The sequence below is a fragment of the Falco naumanni genome, chromosome 3, assembly GCF_017639655.2.
Source record: "Falco naumanni isolate bFalNau1 chromosome 3, bFalNau1.pat, whole genome shotgun sequence".
Classification (NCBI taxonomy): Eukaryota; Metazoa; Chordata; class Aves; order Falconiformes; family Falconidae; genus Falco; species Falco naumanni.
The window spans coordinates 107,971,167-107,990,408 of record NC_054056.1 but is presented as its reverse complement, the minus strand read 5'-3'; the positions used below and the strand labels follow the sequence as shown (position 1 = coordinate 107,990,408).

Sequence of the window (19,242 nt, the reverse complement as noted above, 5' to 3'; positions counted from 1 at the left end):
CACTCTGTCTCCCTTCTAGGCAGGTATATGATGTGTGTATTGGGCACTTATATGCGGTATGCTAAGTTACTGTTTATGTCTCCCTGGTTGTCACTGGTGCAGAGCAAATAAAACCATCTAGATTCTGCAATCCTCTTTGTCGCTGACCGATATGTACTCAAATGTTGCAGAACATCAGTTTGTTTCCTTTATGCTACAGAGTTTGTACTCTTACAGGTGTAACCCCTGCCCGACCTCCCATTCCTGTCACTATTCCACAAGTGGGAGTTGTGAATCCTATCCTGGCCAGTCCCCCAGCACTGGGCCTGATGGAGGTCAAAAAGGAGAAGGAAGAGGAGGAGGTATTCCAGGAGTCGGAGAGGCCAGAGATGCTGAGTGAACAGGAACACATGAGCATATCTGGCAGCAGCGCCCGTCATATGGTGATGCAGAAATTGCTTCGTAAACAGGAGGTGAGCGCAGTGTGACTGCCGTGAGCTGGTTCCATTTGTCAGTATGTCAGGCTACTAAGTTTCGACCTGTCTTAACGTGGTATAGCTGCACGGGTTTGTATGCGGTACAGGCTTCCTGCAGCGCATGGTGTAGGTACCCCACAGAGCTCATGTGGAACTACAAAGACTGCCTGCTTGTGTGCCGCTTGTGATGGTTCTTCATCTGTCTTCAGCATCTTCTCGGAGTTCTCGGAGAAGGTTCACACCAGTCACTAGGCCAGAAGAGGCTTGGCTAGGAGGTGTCTGATTAAACTGTGTGTTTACTTAGCATCATTAAAGCAAACAATCGTGGCCTTTTGGCTTATAATTAAAGAAGTGATACTGGCACATGGTGAGGGGCTGTCTATTCCAAACTGAATCCACCTTTTCCCCACAACTTTTTATTGCAGGATGGAATTCTGAGGTATTTATAAAAACAAAATTTCACAGAAGTTAGTGAGAAAGAGGACAAGAATGAATGATGGAAAAAGTCAGAACACTAAACAGATTTACAGATATTTTTTTTTGGGGGTGGTGGGGTGGAAAGGTGGGTGTCTTGGAAGGGTCTGTATCGATAATTTCATTGGGCTTCTTGTTCAGGCATGACCAGAGGTTTGTTCCTGTGCGTGATTGAATTTCCTGTCTGATACGCAGATTTCCTGAGCTTTGACACTGAATCCACAATGTTTCTTCTCTGTTTGCTAAATAGGGATAATGCTGACATGCATTTCATAAGGGAGGACACAGATGAGTTAGTAAGTGTTCTCCTTTACTTTGAAAAGGTACATAAAATTAAATACATCTTTGGGCTTCTGACCTAGCAGCCAGGTTTCCTCTGTCACAAGTACCTTTCCCAAAGAATCCAATTCATTGTGTGAAGAAAGTTTAGCAATGTCAGAAGAGTCTTAAACTACACCCTTCCCAAAGCTTCCTAGCATTCTCAACCTCTAAGTACCCTTTTGGTTTTGCTGTTCTTTTAGTGGGCCCTTAGAAGCAGTTATACAGACATGTGAATAAGAACTGGAACGAGAATTTTAAAATGATACTGAGCTTGAAAAAATGTGTCTGCTAGCCGGTGATGTTTGGCAGGGCCAGAGCTGGGAGGAAGGGATGTGGCAGAGCTGGGTGTAATGCACAAAACCAGACTGCCCAGAGAGGTTGTGGAGTCCCTGTCCTTGGAAGTGTCATCTGAACATGGTCCTGGGCAACTAGGTGACCCTGCTTCAGCAGGGGAGCTCAGACCAGGTGATCTCCAGAGGTCCCTTCCAAGCTCAACCATTCTGCGATACGGAGAGGTGCTCAGTCGCAAAAGGGCAATACGTAGCAGAGGTATGTTGCTGGTGCTCTTTGACTTGTATGTTGTTATTCCCTGTAATGAAAGTACCTGGTCAACCATCAGTTGTCAGAGCTGTAAAAGACCTGGTTAATCCTTCTGCTTTAGAGATGACAAAAAGTCTTAAAAAACCCAACCAACCAAAAAATCCCATGACAGTGATGCTGAAGATAACAAAGCAAAATATAACTGGATAGCAAAAGCACGAGAAGTAAAGAGGTCTGCAAGTCACTTGTGCTTCAAAGATGTGTCTAAGAAAAGCACAAGACGTGACCCACTGACCGAGGCCAGCCACAGCATAGCTGGCAGTGACTGAGACATTGGTGCTCTGAGTGCCTGGAAAAAAAATTTACTAGTTTATGCCTGAGAACCTGAGACATGGTTGGTTTCATGGAATATGTGGTAATGATATAGCACTGAATATCTGGTGGTGCTCGGGCATGCTGCATAGTCTGATGTGGCTTTGCAAATTTAATCTCGATGCCTCTTTGGTGTATTAATTCACTTATCCCTTCTCTCTGCAGTCCACTGTGATGGTGCTTCGCAACATGGTGGATCCAAAGGACATTGATGATGACCTAGAGGGAGAAGTGACAGAAGAATGTGGCAAATTTGGGGCTGTAAACAGGGTCATCATCTACCAGGAGAAGCAAGGAGAAGAGGAGGATGCGGAGATCATTGTCAAGATCTTTGTGGAGTTCTCCATGGCCTCAGAGACACACAAAGCCATTCAGGCTCTGAACGGGCGCTGGTTTGCAGGAAGAAAGGTGGTAGCAGAGGTGTATGACCAGGAGAGATTTGATAACAGTGACCTGTCAGCATGAACTTTATTTGAAAGACTTTGCCCCTGCCCCCTCTGCCTGTCTGGTCTTTTTTTAAGCCATGTGTAAAGAATGCTCCAGGGTGGGCACAGATCTCTGTGATGTACTTGTAGTTTGGATAAAAGCGCAAAGAAAGCTAGTGTGCATCTGTGTGTGTGTTAAAGGGGCTGACGTCTTGTCAGCTGAGTCTGGCATGGGTCTGGCCTTATCCGCCTGGAAGAGCGGGGCCAGAGCCTGAAGAGGGGTTGCTGCTTGTGCTCCTGTGTTACACTGTGGTCACTTCAGAAACACTCAGGTCACCACCTTTTAGGGGCTGGAATAGCAGTGTTCTTCAGAGATGGGCTGTAAACGGTTGGAATGGAGGAGGGAGTTTCTTTGTAAAGTATTTCAGCAGCACCTAAGGGTGCTGCTGGGTTCACAACGAGAAGGGTAGCTTGGGTGGTGCTGGGAGGGAGCCTTCCTACTGAGGAGCTGCATGTTGAGCTTGGACTTGGGAGCCCAAATGTGAGTCAGAGCCCAGAACTGAACATGCTGCACCTTTTTAGAGTGTTCATGTCGTGTTTATTCCGATACCATAGTTTGGACCTCACGTTTTTAGTGATGGATCAGAGTTACCCTTACTGATCCTTCCTTAATGTGCCAAAACGGGAATAGCAAGTCAGGCTGCAGGCATCACAGCTGAGTTGAGAGTGCAAGTAGTGTTGATGTGTAGCTCCTAAAGTGCATTTATGAAATAAACATCTAGCCCTTGTACTGTGGACAGTGATACGGAACACATGCCATGCCTGAAAGGAAAATGGGAGGAGGGGCAAGTTTGTTGAGAGCTCAAAGGTTTAGTAATATTTACAAATCTTAAATGCATTTATTTTAGTAATCTTTGTATCTAGCTAATGAGTAGGAACAGAATTAGTTCATGTTAATTATTTTAAGTGTATAAGGGGGTACTACATTGCTTGTTATGCATAACTGGTACACAGCACAGATCTGAAGAAAATCAGTTTAGACATTCAAATGAAGGAGGAATCATCTCAAAGGAACTTCAGCAGGGAATTCTGAGTTGAGCCTGCAGCTGTGGGTTGCTTCTAAACTTGGAGATGTTTTTAAAATTAAATTTTTGTATTTTGTTTCAAACACTCTACTTTTCTTCTGTTGCAGGTTAGAAATTTGTATTTGCAATTTAACTTTATTGATGACTGATTTATGTTCACTTTTTGTACCAATATTGCGTGTTAACTTAAACAACCTTTCTTCTTCCCTGTTTTTATATCTGGTACAAATTAAGAAGCCTGTTGTTTTCCGCCTGTGTTTTGAGAGTCGAAGTCTTGGGATCAGCTTGCTCTTTCCCTAGTCATCTGCCCTAGCAGCCCTTCTTTGAATTTATTAGCTTAATTTTCCTTTTCTTGAGTGTAGTTGACTAGACCTGCTTGAACAGATGTATAGTGGCATTTGTCCTTTCTTACCTGTTCTGGAAAGGCATCATCCAATGGCACTGGTGGTCCCATTGACCTCTGACTGCATCCTGGTAGCTCACAGTTACCCCCAGTTCACAATGCAGCCCAGCTGCTTTGCTGCTTTTGTTTGTGATGCAGGAGAAAATTCACTGTTTTTAATTGTTCCAGGGTTTTATTCCTACTAAAGAAAACCAAAACACCTCTTATGTGCCTCAGTCTGTCCAGCTTCCATTTTCCACTATTTGTTCCTGTTCTGGATTTAGAAGTATAAAGACCGCACTGGGAGTTTCCTTGTGGTGTTGACGGTTTAAAAAACCAAAGTGGATAAAAGTTGATGCAAGGGGAGAGCAGATTAAAGAATGACAGCCTAAGTGTTAATCAACACATTTTTGTGTACAATCAATTCTTGGCTGACAAGATGATATTTTACAAAAGTAACTTCATAAATATCTTGACAAGTCAAATGTCTGACAAAAGATCATCTGTCTTGACCTCTGTGTGGCCTTTGATATGGTCTTCCACAACATCCTTGTAACTGAGTTGGAGAGAGGTGGGTTTAGTGGATGAACTGTTAGGTGGAAAAGGAATTGGCTGAATGGCTGCATCCGAAGAGTTGCAGTCAACAGCTCCATGTCAAAATGGGGATCAGTAATCGGTGGTTTCCATCAGAGGTCTGGCCTGGGACTGATACTACACAATAGTTCTACTAATGACAGAGTGGGATTGAGTGCACCCTCTGCAAGTTTATGGATTGTGCCAAGCTGAGCGGTACAGTTACTAGAGGAATGGGGTGCTGTCCAGAGGGACCTTGACAGGCTTGAGGAGTAGGCCAGTGTGAGCCTCATGAAGTTCAGCAAGGCCAAGTGTAAAGCCCTGCACCTGGACGAGGGCAGTCCCCACTGCTGGCACAGACTGGGGGAGGTGTGGGGTGGGGAGCAGCCCTGCAGAGGACTTGCGGGTGTACTGGTGTATGAAAAAGGCAGTGAGCCAGCAACGTGCGCTCACAGCCCGGAAACCCAGCCGCCTCCCGGGCTGCACCCCGAGCGGCATGGCCGGCAGGGCGAGGGAGGGGATTCTGCCCCTCTGCTCCGCTCTGGGGAGACCCCCCGGAGCACTGCGCCCAGCTCGGGGGTCCCCAGCACGACCCAGGCAGGGACCTGCTGGAGCGGGGCCGGGGGAGGGACACGGAGCTGGTCCGAGGGCTGGAAGCCCTCTGCTGCGGGGAAAGGCTGGGAGAGCTGGGGGGGCTCAGCCCGGAGCAGAGGAGGCTGCGGGGAGACCTGGCTGTGGCCACTCGGTGCCTACAGGGGCTGTAGGAAGGTGGGGACGGGCTTTTTAGCAGGGCCTGGGGCGACAGGACCTGGGGGGCAGCTTTGCACTGAAAGGGGGAGATGTAGGGTGGACACAAGGAAGAAATGTGTTATGCTGAGGGTGGTGAGGCACTGGCATGGGCTGCCCAGAGCAGGGATTGTTGCCCCGTCCCTGGAAATATTCAAGGCCAGGTTGGACAGGGCTGGGAGCAGCCTGGTCTGGTGGAAGGGGGTTGGATTGGGTGATCTTTAAAGATCCCTTCCAACCCAACCGATTCTGTGATTATACCAATCTAAAATCTGGCATTGTACAACACTGTAATTAAAATGCTGTAGTGTGGATTGAATGTAATAAATTGATTAGGAATAGCTGGCAAACAAAATAACCTAAGGAGAAAAAAGTAGAAATTAATGAGGGTGGGCTTTTTTTTCCCTGGGATCATAGAATCAGAATAGTTTGGGTTGGAAGGGACCTTTAAAGGTCATCTAGTCCAACACCCAAATACCTTAACAGAAATCTGATTTAGGCCAAATGTATGTGTATAATGATTTAGGATTTTGAAGCAGGTATAGAAATGCACATTCAGCAGGCTAGCGTGGCAGGTCAGTAGCATGTTGGGCTTGGCATGAGTGGATGGTTTTTTGTGTTTAAATTTGAAATGGTTCATTCAGCGCAGGGGATTCTGGCTTGGAAAACTAACTCGGGGAAAGATGATAAGGTAGTGGGGATAATCGGTGGGTGCGCTGCGTGGTGTTGAATGTTGTGGTGTTCTTCTCTTGGGGCAAGTTCCAGGGGTTCACCATCCATATAGTTAACCTGGGTGACTGTGGAGGCCTGAAGCTGTTGGTGGCTGAAAGGATGACGCTGGAGGAGCACAAAGTCGCACTGGCACAGCCTCCCTTTGGAGAAACTGGCAGGTTCTTGGTCCCTGAGAACACTGGTGGTGTTGGACCCTTCCCTGAATTTATTGATGGCCTCTCACCATTCCTTCCCTGTTGCCTCTTCTGTGATGCTTCAGAGATGTCTGTGCAATCACCACCTCCCATTTAATGATACATTCTTCCAATTGTTGTATTTTGTGTCACGCTTTCTTAGCAAACTGGAAAGCACAGATGTCTTCAGGTGCGGCATGGATCTGGTAGGAGTAAAGACAAAAGCATGGGTACCTCTGCATTAGCCTATGAGGCTTCAATCTTTCTTGATGTTCCTCTTCTTAAATGGTTGTAGTCTGAACAGTTTTCTGACAGGGTAACAAAGTGTCTTCAAGTTACTTCACCTTCAGGCTTTTTCAGGCTTTTCCTATTGACAGAAGGACAGCACTGTGCAGAGTTTTCAGCTGGTTTTATCTATGCAGGGCTTACTCAGTTGATTCTGTGACAGCATTGGTCTTCGAGGTGAGTTATTTAAAAACCGTGGGCGGCTTGCAGAAGCAACCTCAACATCTGGAGACCTTGTCACATGACTCCACAAAACCAGACTTTTTTGCAGCCCTAAATTAGGACAGAATTGTGCTCATCTCATTAAGATTCTGGCACACATCTGCAGTAATTGCATGAAAGACACAAGAAGTCTAAACCTGTCCAAATTTCTCTTCCTGTATTGTTTGTCTGAAGGTTTAGATACGCTGATAATGATAATCATACTGGTAGCTGTGGTGTGTCACAGAGGCCCATATATGTCTTGAACCAGAGCATGTGTAACTTACTTAGTACTAGAATTGATGGAACAGAAACAGAACCAAGCAGCTGGGATGCTTTGTTGCTTTATTTATGGCAGCACACTGTTTGGGTGCAGCTGTACAAACTATTGAATAGCTTCATCTGATGACAACTGTCAGAGGAGGCTCTGAGTTTTAATGAAAACATCCCAAAAATGTTTGGAGGAAGGATGAAACCTCTTTGCACGAGTGCTGGAGATTACGGATTCGGCCTGACCAGTAAGGAGTTCAACTTTTCTAATCCCTAATGGAAACAGCATTGGTGGAAAGTAGAGGCCAACAGGCTGCTGCTCTCTATGGGCCTTCATTTCTTGACTCTGCCTCTCTGGTTCCCTGTCAGCAGAGGGGTCAGAAACTTCAGCTCTCGTAAGACTGGGGGCCTTCCCTGTAAGCCCGAAGACACTGTTTTTAGAGGATATAATGTAAGTGGAGGTGAGAAAAACACTACGCTGCAGAAGCATGGTACCAGCTGTGCAGGATTTGCTTTCAATTTTTTAAACTGGATCATTTCCGCGTAAACAGGGAAAGAAGAGCTTGCGTGTTTCTGCACCGATGCTCCCTCCTGAGATGTCTCTCCTACCTCTAACAGGGTTGCTTCCCTGAAAAACCAGGCTTGCAGTCTCGCCCCCAATAGATGCGGGCGCTTGAGTAAGCTCAGTCAGGTATTTTATGATTCCAGGAGACTTTCATCTGAATTCACCTTAAACTGGTTCCAGTCCATTCCTTTACCTGTCGCTCCTGTTTCTCCCCACCCTACCTACCCCAGATTTGAAACACTTTGTCTTGAGTCCTTTGCCTTAGATTCGAATGCTTGTTGTATTTTGTGTCACGCTTTCTTAGCAAACTGGAAAGCACAGATGTCTTCAGGTGCGGCATGGATCTGGTAGGAGTAAAGACAAAAGCATGGGTACCTCTGCATTAATCGCCAGCTTAAATTCTGCATATATGCACCTAATTAGAGCTGCATACTGCTGGTGTTTTCTTTGGCCCTGGACCTCACATTTCAGGGCCTTAACCCCGTGGAATGCTGTTATTTGTCTAGTTCCTGCTGTTGACTTGTGTACGAGTTTAAATTCTGTAAATCCTGTGGGTTACTGGGTTACTGGTGTATTTCTGCAGAGTAAATGAGCAGGAAGAGACCAAATAATTTGGGACGTAGCAGTCTGAAGCAAAATAGGTAACACAAGGTTTTTCAGTATCTCATTGGAACTTGGACAGATTCTGTCCACATCATCTCCATTCCAGGTAAACAGGCCAACTTTCAGTATGAATAAGGTAAAACCCTGATTTGTCAGCATTTTCCTGTATGTGCTGCCTCTTGTGTAGATCTCCATTTTTATGGCTATTGGTGACAGGACTGTGTATTGGTAACACAGGCATGACTGCCCCATCCTTCTGAAAAGCATGCCTAACAGGAAAAGAGGGCTTAATAGTACTATAGAAGGCTTGTTAATTTTAATGCTTCTAAGACAGTAGCCCTTTATCTCTAGCTAAACACAAGGGTAGCTGAAATAACCTGAATTTACAGCCAAGGGTGTTTTGTTTTTGTTTTGTTTTGCACCGATGAGCTAATTACCAGACTCTTCACTGGCAGGTTTGTGGAGTGTTAATATTAAAGCAGTCTGTCAGTCTTTCCTGATGATCCATGCCTGGATCTCTCACAGAGAGATCCCAAAGCAGAGCTTCAGCTTTATCCCTTCTGTTCCTGTTGATGTCAGACCTCTCAGTGATGATACTTCTCTCCTGCAAAGACCTGGTGCAGCTGCTGCTGGCAAAGGTCGGTCTCTCTCACACATGCATTTTGCACTGGGGGTTTTTGTACCTTAATTTTCTCTTGGATCTAACCTCTAATTCCTGGGGACTGGTGCAGAAGAGCTTGAGCCTTGAAGCTATGGATCTTCCTTTTGCCTTTGGCCCAGCTTCTTCCACCCTGGCAGTCTTTTCCCTGGTGTAAATAAAACTGCCTTGCCAATTGGTTATTTATTTTCCATAAATGGAACCGGATCACCTGAGGTTTTTATGTGTTCATTCAATGCCCAGTCCTTGCTGCCTACACAATAAACCAAGTGGACCTGGGCTAAGTGACAGCTCTACTGTTTCAGACAAAGGGCGCATCCTGCCCAAGGCGGTGGCCCATGCAGGGAACAGGGGCAAACGTGGAATGACTGTGCTTCAGATGCCAACAACTCACAGGTGAGGGTCTTCCTAAACAGAAGGATGTCACCTCACACACCACTAGCTAAATCCTCATTCTGAGGCACCATGCAGCACTGGACTCTGTGAACTTCTCGTCCCAGAATCCATGCAAGTTCCACTGAAGTAGTCAAGAGTGTTGTCAGAGCCCTTTGTATGCAGCTCTGCTCCTTCCGCTGTCTTTGATCCTCCCCCAGCTGGCTAGGAAGCTGAAGTACTTGGGGCTTCTAGAAAAGAGGTTTTTTCCCTCCGGGCCTGTTTCAGTGAACTTCCCACTGAAGCTGTTCTAGGTGCCTTCACGGGTGACAGATCTAGCCAATGTTCTAGGGAGGTTCTGAGTCTGAAGGAAGAGAGTACTGGCAAAATCAGCTGGCCCAGGGCAGTGGTCTGCAACAGAAAGAGCTGTCTGGCTATTTTGCAGGACACACTCTAGGTCCAAGCTTCCCAATGAACCTTTTGGGTTTTTTTATTTAATGATATATTTAATGATAATGAATAATAATAATAATAAAATTATTAAAAATAAATTTAATGAAACTGCATGGCAAATAGGGTGCAGTTTTCCAGTGAAAACGTGAGTGGCTTGAATTTCCACGCACTGCAGGGCAGAGGAATGCTGTTCTTATATGCAATGTCTGCTGTGCAGCAGGTAAGCATTCAAGTATAGTAAATCTGGTCACAGAAAACTGGTTGTTTCAGAAACAGTCCTGCAAATTAAGGCGGCACCACACAGGGCTGGGAACAAGGCAGCGATGGGACTCTTCCAGTAATCTCTGATAAAACTTTATCTTCAGTTTGGTTTGCAAGTCAGTGTGTGTGTGTGTGAGCACTGATTCAGCATCAGATCCTTCCTGTGTTGGGATGATAAAACCCTGACAGCAGTTCAGCGTGTGGGAGGCGGAGCTGGTTTAGTGCTGCACCTGTAACAGATGGACAGAGCAAGAGAAGCTTAAACAGAAAATCCAGTTTCCTTCTTGAACAAGTAGGGAAGATGATTTTCAGAGAAAAGCACATCAAATCCCTGATTTCTTGAAAATGGAGCTGTATCTCCATCTCTCAATGGTTTGCAAGATGAGCAATGTTAGATGCCTTCAGAGCTTCCAAAACTGCGAGCTTACAACAGGTATCCTGTTGAGGTAGCTGCTGTTGAATAGCTTCCATTGCTCAAAGGCTTTACAGATTATTTTTTTTTTTTAACTTGAAGATCTGAACTCTTCAGTAAAACCATTTTCTTCCCACTTACAGAGCCCTTGAGAATAGTCTCAAGGTGAAGTTATCACTGGGAAGATGTGCAGAGTACATGAGAACAAATGCTGAGCTTTACTGACAGATTTTTCCCAACTTGCTGGAGACCTACTAGCATTAGCAATCGGTTTCATACCTGCTCTTGTACAAACATCTTAATTTAGTTTTGATGGGTCTTTTTTTGTTTTCTTTTTACCCTTATTTGTGTACTTTCGCAGAATATGATTTCTTGCAATTATTAGTGTTTTAGTAGCCTAAATGAATCAAATTTATAAAATCTCCTTCCTTAAGAGTTTTCAGTTACTCAGTCACGATGGTTCTGGTAGCTAGTCTCATTGTAGGCAATATAAGCTAATTTTTTTCCTGAACTGTAAGTGACCTGAAAAGAGGCATTTCAGATGTCTACAGGTACCTATGTGATCAGTTGCTTACCTGTCTGCTATATTCATTGGATCCATCCAAACGCCCCTTGTAGCTTCAGCTCCCTCACAGACACCCTTTCTGTGTTGTTTTCTGTGCTGGGTGAATTGTTTCTGTTTCTCCTACCTCAAGCCTAACCTGCGAGCCCTATGCGTAACTGAAATTCTCATTCTTTGTCTCTGATGTAACCTTGCAGTTGTTCTGAAATGTAGGGAGACCTACTAATGAAACTGTCTTCCAAGTATATCACAGTTTGTGCTTTGTTGTGCTGCACCTCCATTTTCTAGGAAACATAGCTGGGATGTTCCTACATTTTGGTACAAACGCTTAGAGCTGGTCTTAAAATTTAAATCTCATCTTTCTACTCCCTGATGGCTGATTCACCATCTGTTTTACAGGTCCTGTATTCACCCCCAGTTTTTTCCTAGCTACCTTTGTGATTTCTGCTGGGGTACTACACCAACTGATGCATTTACACTAGCTAGTACTTTTGCTTTCTCTATTATAGAATATGCTGCAAGGGAGGCAAATAAAAGACTAATAAACCCAAATGTTTTTTAAAAATCCTTCCTTCAGAATTTCACAGCCATTGCCCATTACCAGTGGTGAAGCTGAAAGGCCGTGCAGTTGCCCAGCTAACTCTCACCTCCTCCTGCTTTTCATGAGTGCCAGTGCCTCACTCTTTAACGTCACTCAGCTATTAGTCAGTTTTCATTTCTATTTGTTGCAGAAATATTTCTGACTCTTGCAGTATGAGGAAAGCAGAGTATATAGAAGGAGCCTGCGTGCTGCCTTGGGTTGGCTGGTGTCTAAGGCTGTTCCCGGGGTGATGGGCAGAGTGGCACACAAGCGTGCATGTGAGGAGGTGCCACATTCAAACACTGAGGAATGAACAATTTCTCTCTCCAAGTTTTACTGCGAGTTAAACATCCACCTTGAGAACTGGTGTGGAGGCCTCTTGTGCAAGGCAAAAACAGCTGGGAGAAAGACTCTTGTTTGGAGAGGAGATGGCTGGGTGACACAGCTGGGCTGGAGGTGGGAAATTAAGAGGTGATAAATGAGCAGTAATAACTGGGCAAAAAACAAGGGAGTGATTAAGAGACCAGGAAACTGCGCAAGCAATACATGATGAGAGCAAGGAGGACTGTGCTGCCCTGTGGGTGACTTGAGGCGGCAACTTACTTTGGACCTTGTGCTTTGTTGTGAAGCAGCGTCCCGGGCGATGTGTCCCAGAACCAAAGCACCTGTGCTTTTTAAACCCGGTCTGTCGTGATCGTGCCTTGCCATGTGTGTGGGGAGATGTACATCGCGGTTCTCTATTTCTCCTTTTGCAGCACTTGTTCTATAAACCCCTGTTGTGTCCCCCTTGGCTCACAGTCATGTCTGCAGTCACCATTTGAGCTCCCTTCATCGAGAACCTACGTCACGCTTCTGATTCCCTTCGTGTATTATCTTTAGTCTAACCACTCTTCTTAAAAGAGGAATGTTGGTGCCTCACAGAACTTTACACAGCGGCACTAGCTTTTTTCAAAGTATTTTCCTAACGATGCCTCACCCCACAGGCTGGTTATCCGGTTAAGAGCGCGTTGCGCTTGGAACTTATTCGGGAGCCCACCGCAGCTCTTGCTGTGTCACAGAGTCGGGGTTATTTTTCCCTCTGGACGTTCCTTCCCCTGGCCGAAGAGCTCCCGGCGGGCGCCGGGCTGGTTTCGGCCGCAGGCGCGGCACCGGCGGCAGGAGGGGGCCAGCAGCAGCGCTGCCCTCGGAGCCGCCTGCGCCGTGTGCCCGGGCCCGGCAGCCGCCACCGCGCCCAGGGCTGGGGCTGACCGCGGCCTGCGGGGCCTGTCGGGCCGGCGGCTGCTCCCGGCGCCTCAGCAGCGGGCGGGGCAGGGCGGGAGAGAGCTCCGTTTCCCAGCGACGCTCGCGGGGCGGGGGGGGGGGGCACGGCCCCAGGAGCCGACCGGGAGCGGCGGGGCCCGAGCGCGGCTGCCAGGCCTGAGGGGCGGCGCGCCGCCCAGAGCGCCCGCCTCTCCTCCTCCCCCCCACGCCGCGCACATCCGGGCCCTCCCTCGGGCAGGCCCCTTCCCGGCGCGGCGGCTCCCGCCCCTGCGCTCCCCGCAGCCGCTGGCGGCCGAGGCCCGGCGCGATGCTGCGGTGCATGCCGCCGCTCTGGCGCTGCAACCGGCACGTGGAGGCGCTGGACCGGCGGCACTGCTCGCTGCAGGCCGTGCCCGAGGAGATCTACCGCTACAGCCGCTCGCTGGAGGAGCTGCTGCTGGACGCCAACCAGCTGCGGGAGCTGCCCAAGGTGAGGCCGCGGCCCGCTGTGGGCCTCCCGCGCCCCGCCGCCGGGGCCCGGCCCGGCTGGAGGCCTCGGCCCGCCGCCACCCGGGGAGAGCGACCGCCGCCCGGCCCTGCGCTCCCGGCCCGGCCTGACGGGGCTGGAGGCCGGCGGAGCCCGGTCCGGCCTGGCGGGGAGGCCGCCCCTTTCCGCCGCCCGGCCGAGGCCGCCAGCGCCTGCTCCCCGCAGCCGCCTCCCGCTGGCCCGTGCGCGGAGCGGGCGGGCGCTGCCCCGGCCTACCCGGCCCCGCTCCCGGCGGCGGCCTCCCCGCGGCGCCTCCTTCCCCCGCGTCCTCGGCGGGGGAGCGCGGCTGCGGGCTGTCCCAGTCCCGGCCGGCTGCCCCGCGCTTCCCGCCGCGGGAGCGGGGGTCCTGGGTGGGCTGGGGGCACCGGCGGCCCTCGGCTGGCCCGCTGCGGCTGTCCGCGGGAAGGGAGCCCCGGGTTTGGGCAGCGGGGTGCGGGGCGCTGCGGGGGCGGGTCCCCTGCCCGCCGAAGGAAAACGCTTTACCCGACTCGGCGGCGCTACGAGCCGGGCGTGCTGCTAAGCGAAGCACAACGTCAGTTCAAATGCTCGGGTTTAAGCCCGAAAGCACAGAAGGTATCAAGCAAGTTTATTAAAGAGGTGCTTTATGCTTGTTACCTGGGGCTTCCGCCTGTGCTCGCAACTTCTGCCACGATCTTGTTGAGCCACAGAGCCCTCTGCACAGGTAACGTGCAGAGATACATAAATCCGTAGAGGTACTAAAATCTTTAGTGTGCTGCCACGCACCGCGCTGCAGGCGCGGTTTCTCCGTAGATGCAGAGGACTGGAGATCTCTGCAGACAGCTGCCGGCTCGACCCAGACATCTATGGCTCCCAAAGGGTTTGTTTTCACAAGGCAGGAGTCTCGGGAATGGCCGAGCTCTTGTGTTTGGGCCCTGAAGTACTTTTTAGCAGGAACCGAAAGGACGTGATGTGCCTCTTGTACTGTGTAATCTGGAGTACAAGGTCCTGCAAAAAAGAACTGGAATGCGAACCAGCATCTCAGGAGGGAGAAGGCCTTAAGGCTTTGCTGGTCTGTAGGATATTCTGGAGGAAATTTTACCACATATCCCCTGTAGAAATTGTACCATTTTAAAAACGATAATTAATTATTACTTGTGCCATAGAGAGAGAATTTGACCATAGCTTGTTTGGATAGATGCTTGTCAGTGAATATAGACTACGTCACCTTTTTACTGAAAAAATTGAGAAATAGGTCAGTATTTCTTCTTTTAAAGTTTCTTGTTGAATTACTGACATGTTGGGAAATTTGCCATGAAATCTGGAGGAAAAAAACCCACCCAACATGCAAACCAAAAACTCGTTCTTGATTCAGGCCAAAATAATTTGGTTTGGTTTGTTAAACTGTACAATTTATGCATTCCTACTTAAACAGATTCACTTGTATAGAAATGGCATATTTTTTCTTGCTCTCTGGTATTTTTGTGTTCTCTCTGCCTTTCCTGCTTGTCTTCCTTTGCACTACTGTGAGGCGGACTGCTTCTGGGATTCAGTTGTTGAGGGCGTGTTGCTGAGGTATGGAGACACTAGGATGATACTTTATCAGCTCTCTTCTATCATGTAGCTTGGGATCTTGTTATACTTTAGGTGGGGATATTTCCCAAGCTACTGGAAAACATGTGTTACAGGCTGGTTGGGGCTTATGAATGAGTGTCTTTTCTGCAGAGGAGGCTAATTGCGACATACCTGCAGTGAACTTGCCGATTCTCGTGCTGCTCAACTCCTTCGTATCCCGCTGAATAGTCATAGTCCTACCTTGTCTTTACATTGAACCCATTTGGACTGACATACTTCTGGGTTTTGTTTAGCTTTTGAAGAGCATCTTCCGGATTATAAATGCAGATTTTATACTGACATTTTATTTAGTCTGTGATCAGATAGGTGTAGTCCTGCCTGTGAAAGCAGGTACTGTGTACCTGTCTGAAGTACTGTCTCCTTCCTGTGGTCACCCAAGCAGCTTGTATTTGTGAGGGCTGTTGTTTAACTCCGGCTATTAACATCTGTTTGGCTTGGAAGCATTGGAGCTCTTGCCATGAACTATCCTGGGATCTGGGGTTCCTTTCTGGTGTTTGAATTCCCCCAGATTTTTAGACTGTTCTGCAGAGAATTATTAGAAAAACAATAGAGCACAGACAGATAAGATTATGGTCCTCTATTGTTAAAAGAGATGTAGTAAAGTCAGGAGAGGTATGGAGAACAGGGAGCAGAAAATGGTGTGGTCAGACCCAATATGCAACAGCTTTTTCACAAAGGAAATAATTGTTTATAAGAGCTCTTCAGTCTGTCTGAAAAAGATAGTGCCATTCTTCCATCAGATGACAGAGCTCTGGAGTATCACAAATGACCTGGAGGGAATGAACAGAGGGCAACTGCCCACTGTTTCTCCTTGCATGAGGACTGGAGGCATTAAGTGCAACCAAAAAGGGCTCAGTTCAGAATAAATAAAATAATTTTTCATGCAAAATGTAGTTAAGCTGAAGCATGGAAGTACTTATCGTATGACTTAATGGATGCTCAGAGTTTAGCGAGCTCAGGAAAGAAGTGGACCAAGAGAAAACAACTGAAGATGAATATATACAAAGACACCACCTTGCTTGTGCCGCGTATCCCAGGAGGGTCTTAGAGGAAGTACCGTTTTGGACTTGCTGTACTCACTCTCTTCTGTACCAAGTGCAGCTGCTATGGGCTTTCTCCAGTTGTGACGGGTATCAGCCTGTGCCTAGCAAAACCTGAATGCACCCTCCCTCGCAAGCAAGATGAGCATCCATATACGTGCAGCTGCGGAACAACAGAGGAAACAAGCAGAGCCCCTCTGAGTGCTAACTGCTCCTGAGAAAAGCCAAGGAGCTGGTGGCTGCTGCCTAGAGATGCTGCGCCCTGGGAGATGCGTCAGGAAGAGCGGGCAGAAGTAAGCCCCCCAGTCTTTCCCCTTTCCACCCCACCCCACCCCCCAGCCCAAGTTTCCTCCAGCTGGTGCCACGGGTGGTCTGGAGGCAGCTGATAAGGAGGTCTGCAGTTTGGTGGAACAAGGGCTAAAGGTTAGATCCACCTGAGGTTTAACCCTATCTGTGTCCTAATGGTTTGTGCTAATAGAACTTGCTGGAGCAGCGAAGGCTTTTTAGTCCCAAGTACATAATTCATGTGCAGGAAGAGCATTATTTAAGGATATTGCTGTTGAGGGCCATGTGGGTAGGGGCAGATACCTAACGTAGGAGTAAGAATCTGCATGTTACACAAGGTGGATATGGGATGAAGATAATTTGCCCTTCCACCAGGGGAAGAGGGAACAGCAGTACTCCTTATTTTGGGCATGTATTTTCTCTGAGGGAGGGCAATGGGAGAGGTCTTGGGTTGCGGTAGGGAGCATGCTTTCCAGCTGAGTAGCACTTCACAGAAAGGTGCTTTTTGTTTTGAGAGAGAGAGAGACTGGGAGGAGGATTTGTGTGTACCATGAAGGCAGATGGGGTGGGGAGAGGGGGCAGTGTGCCTGTCTTGTAGCATAGGACTGTGTGTGCCTATTTGCGAGAAGAGTTTAAAGGGCTACTGAGGGGTGTGTGTAGAGTCGGGAGAGGAGAGCAGCAAACGGAGATCAGTTAGAAAAATGTGAACTAGAGAGTATATACGGTCTTTGGTAGCAAGTTTGTTTTTAAGGGCTCAGGCAGGATTTTTGGAGTAGGCTTCCACAGGCAGGTGATTCTTGAAGCAAAAGAATGGTGGGGTAGCTGCCTTTTGGAAAAGTCATGGTGTTTTACAGTTAGCAAACAACTTTCTTTAAAATGTTTGAATTTACCTGACTCCTCTCCTGTGGGTTTTCTTACCTAGCACCCACTACCAGGCCACCTATGATGTGCTTTTGTCTTTTATTTACTTGCTCCAGAGTCCAAAACCACCAGCAATCTCTTGCTCTTTTCTGTGGCACCATTTTCTTCTGTACCAGAACTTCCCATGTCCCCTTCCTGCTGCTGCTTTGCTCTTGATCTGATTAGATGATCTGCCTGCCTCCTGGCATTTCTGAATGACACCGCTGCGCTTTCCTGAACTCTCTCTTCCAAGCTGTAGAAGTGAATCCTGCTTTCTCTCCGTCCTGCAGTGCTGAATATTCTTCTGTTTTGCTTCTTTTTTATTTGTCCCATGTGGAATCTTGCCGGTTTCAGGTCTGAGTTTTTCATTATGGTGGCTATACTCTGGTTGTTCGAAGTGATAGATTAAATCTGTGTTAGGAGCATCTGCTGCCTTGTTGCAGGGATTTGCTGCCAGGGTGATACAGCATGATTTAATGGAAAATGATAAATTCCATTTGATAAGTTCACTGTGCTTTTCATGAGGGTGTCTGAATTCCAGAGGAGGAAATACCCTGCTCTATGCTGACTTCTGCTTTACCTGGCTTGCATAAAGTGATTTCTGCAGGGCCGTGAGTGTGTGGCACGCTACAACAGCAGGATAAATAGCAGGCCCATCAGCTAGGGTATAGGTTTTAGGGATACAGCCTGCTAAATCATTACATTAGAGCTACAAAAGCTACCTGACTCACTTAGTCCACTCTCCATGAAGGACTGCAGAGGTGCAGGTCTCACCAGAAAGGAATGAACGCAGTCTGGAATTCAGAGGAGGAATTTGGAGGTGGCGGAGGGAGCCAGTCACAGCCCAGGAGCTGAGCGTGATCGTCAGGCATCCAGAGGCTCTTGATGTGCTTTCAGAGGAGTGCTCAGGTTCGGAGTATGGGAAGGCAAAAGGGAGAGGTCGAAAGAAACCTGGGTGGAGTAGAGCTCGAAGGACCTGCTGTAGGAGGAAGAGAGGGTGGAGCTGAGTAGGGACTGAAAATTATGAAGAAGTCAAAGTGGAGGAGGGAGGAGACCTCTCTTCTGTGTCAGCAGCAGCATGCAGAGGGACAGGCTGCTGGAGACCTGCTGGACGGATACCTGGGCAGGGAAGTGTTGTGAGATTGGGGCAGGCTGAGGGATCATGCAGAGCCGGGGAAAAGGAGGAAATTGAAGGGCTAGCTTTTGATGCCAAGTTTTTGAATAGTGGTGGTGCTGAAGAGGCAAACCCTAGGGCTGCCCAGTGGAAGGCTTGCAGTTGCTCTGCTTTGCTTTTTCCTTGCTAAAATGCCCATGACAAATCTGGCCCAGTGCAGTAAACTTTTTTTTTTTTTCCCTGCTGCCCGATGAGCTGTTATTAGCTTGCATTGAAAATTATGAGGGACGGACACCTGGCTAGAGCACCAGGGAGAGGAGGTATTTTGGGTCCGGTGCAGATTCCTTCCTGTTCTGGCTTGTTGCTATTTGCATCTTGGCAAGGCAATTTCTAGGCTGGTAGAAACAGTCCGGGTTTCAGCGGTTCCTCCTGTTTAGCTGCTGTTGGCCTGGGGCAAGAGCATCGGTGTCCTTTGTCCAGAGCCTGGGATCCTGCTGCACTGAGCAGGGTGAAACCTGAGCGTGGTGTTTGTCACTTTCCCAAGGCAAGGTGGGGCCTTGCAAAGCTAATTAAGAGCAGCTTTTAATTTCCTGGCATCTGAGGCCTGCAAGGAGGATCTTGGGTTTTATTTACTTCCACGGAGGAGTAAAGCTGCTCCTTTTAATCTCTGCATGCTAATAGCCCTTCCCTGAGAAAGTCAGGGAACCACGAATGTCGGTGACTGGGCTCCTCCGTGGTTCACAGTGCTGTAAGGAGCGTGAGCCAGCTTTGGTGCCCATTAAGGCTTGAGTGTGCGGTGGGCACCTTCTCTTGTTCTGCACCTGAATTTTTTGCATCACAGGCTTTGTCAAAACTGCAAGCTGCATTTGTTTAACAAAACCAGTCAAGAAACTGGTTTCACTTGATTGCTGCGAGACCTGTGCACAGAGTTGGCATGCCTCTCTATTCCTTCCAGGAGTTCAGGAGCCGTATGAGTTAATGTGT

The 19,242-nt window shown here is 48.1% G+C and overlaps 2 protein-coding genes and 1 long non-coding RNA gene across 36 annotated transcripts in view; 2 read left to right on the top strand and 1 right to left on the bottom strand.

Annotated features, from left to right (window-relative positions):
• PUF60 (poly(U) binding splicing factor 60) overlaps positions 1–2,763 on the top strand; it is a 31,105-nt gene extending 28,342 nt beyond the window's left edge. For all 8 annotated transcript variants that reach the window (XM_040585664.1, XM_040585663.1, XM_040585667.1 and 5 more), the window contains 2 exons: positions 217–452; positions 2,328–2,763. In XM_040585664.1, coding sequence (XP_040441598.1) covers positions 217–452; positions 2,328–2,627 — 536 coding nt within the window. In that variant the 3' untranslated portion in view covers positions 2,628–2,763. The remainder of the gene's footprint in view (positions 1–216; positions 453–2,327) is intronic.
• A 7,046-nt stretch (positions 2,764–9,809) lies between these two features.
• Positions 9,810–12,931, bottom strand: LOC121084197. The gene is made up of 2 exons (XR_005826630.1): positions 12,577–12,931; positions 9,810–10,216 (listed from the first exon to the last, which is right to left on the bottom strand). It is a non-coding gene; the product is annotated as an uncharacterized LOC121084197 (long non-coding RNA).
• A 105-nt stretch (positions 12,932–13,036) lies between these two features.
• SCRIB (scribble planar cell polarity protein) overlaps positions 13,037–19,242 on the top strand; it is a 116,886-nt gene continuing 110,680 nt past the window's right edge. For 24 of the 27 annotated variants that reach the window (XM_040585380.1, XM_040585385.1, XM_040585399.1 and 21 more), the window contains exon 1: positions 13,038–13,269. In XM_040585380.1, coding sequence (XP_040441314.1) covers positions 13,108–13,269 — 162 coding nt within the window. In that variant the 5' untranslated portion in view covers positions 13,038–13,107. Of the gene's footprint in view, positions 13,270–19,242 lie in introns of all 27 variants that reach the window. The other 3 variants (XM_040585398.1, XM_040585392.1, XM_040585407.1) reach the window with 2 other exon arrangements.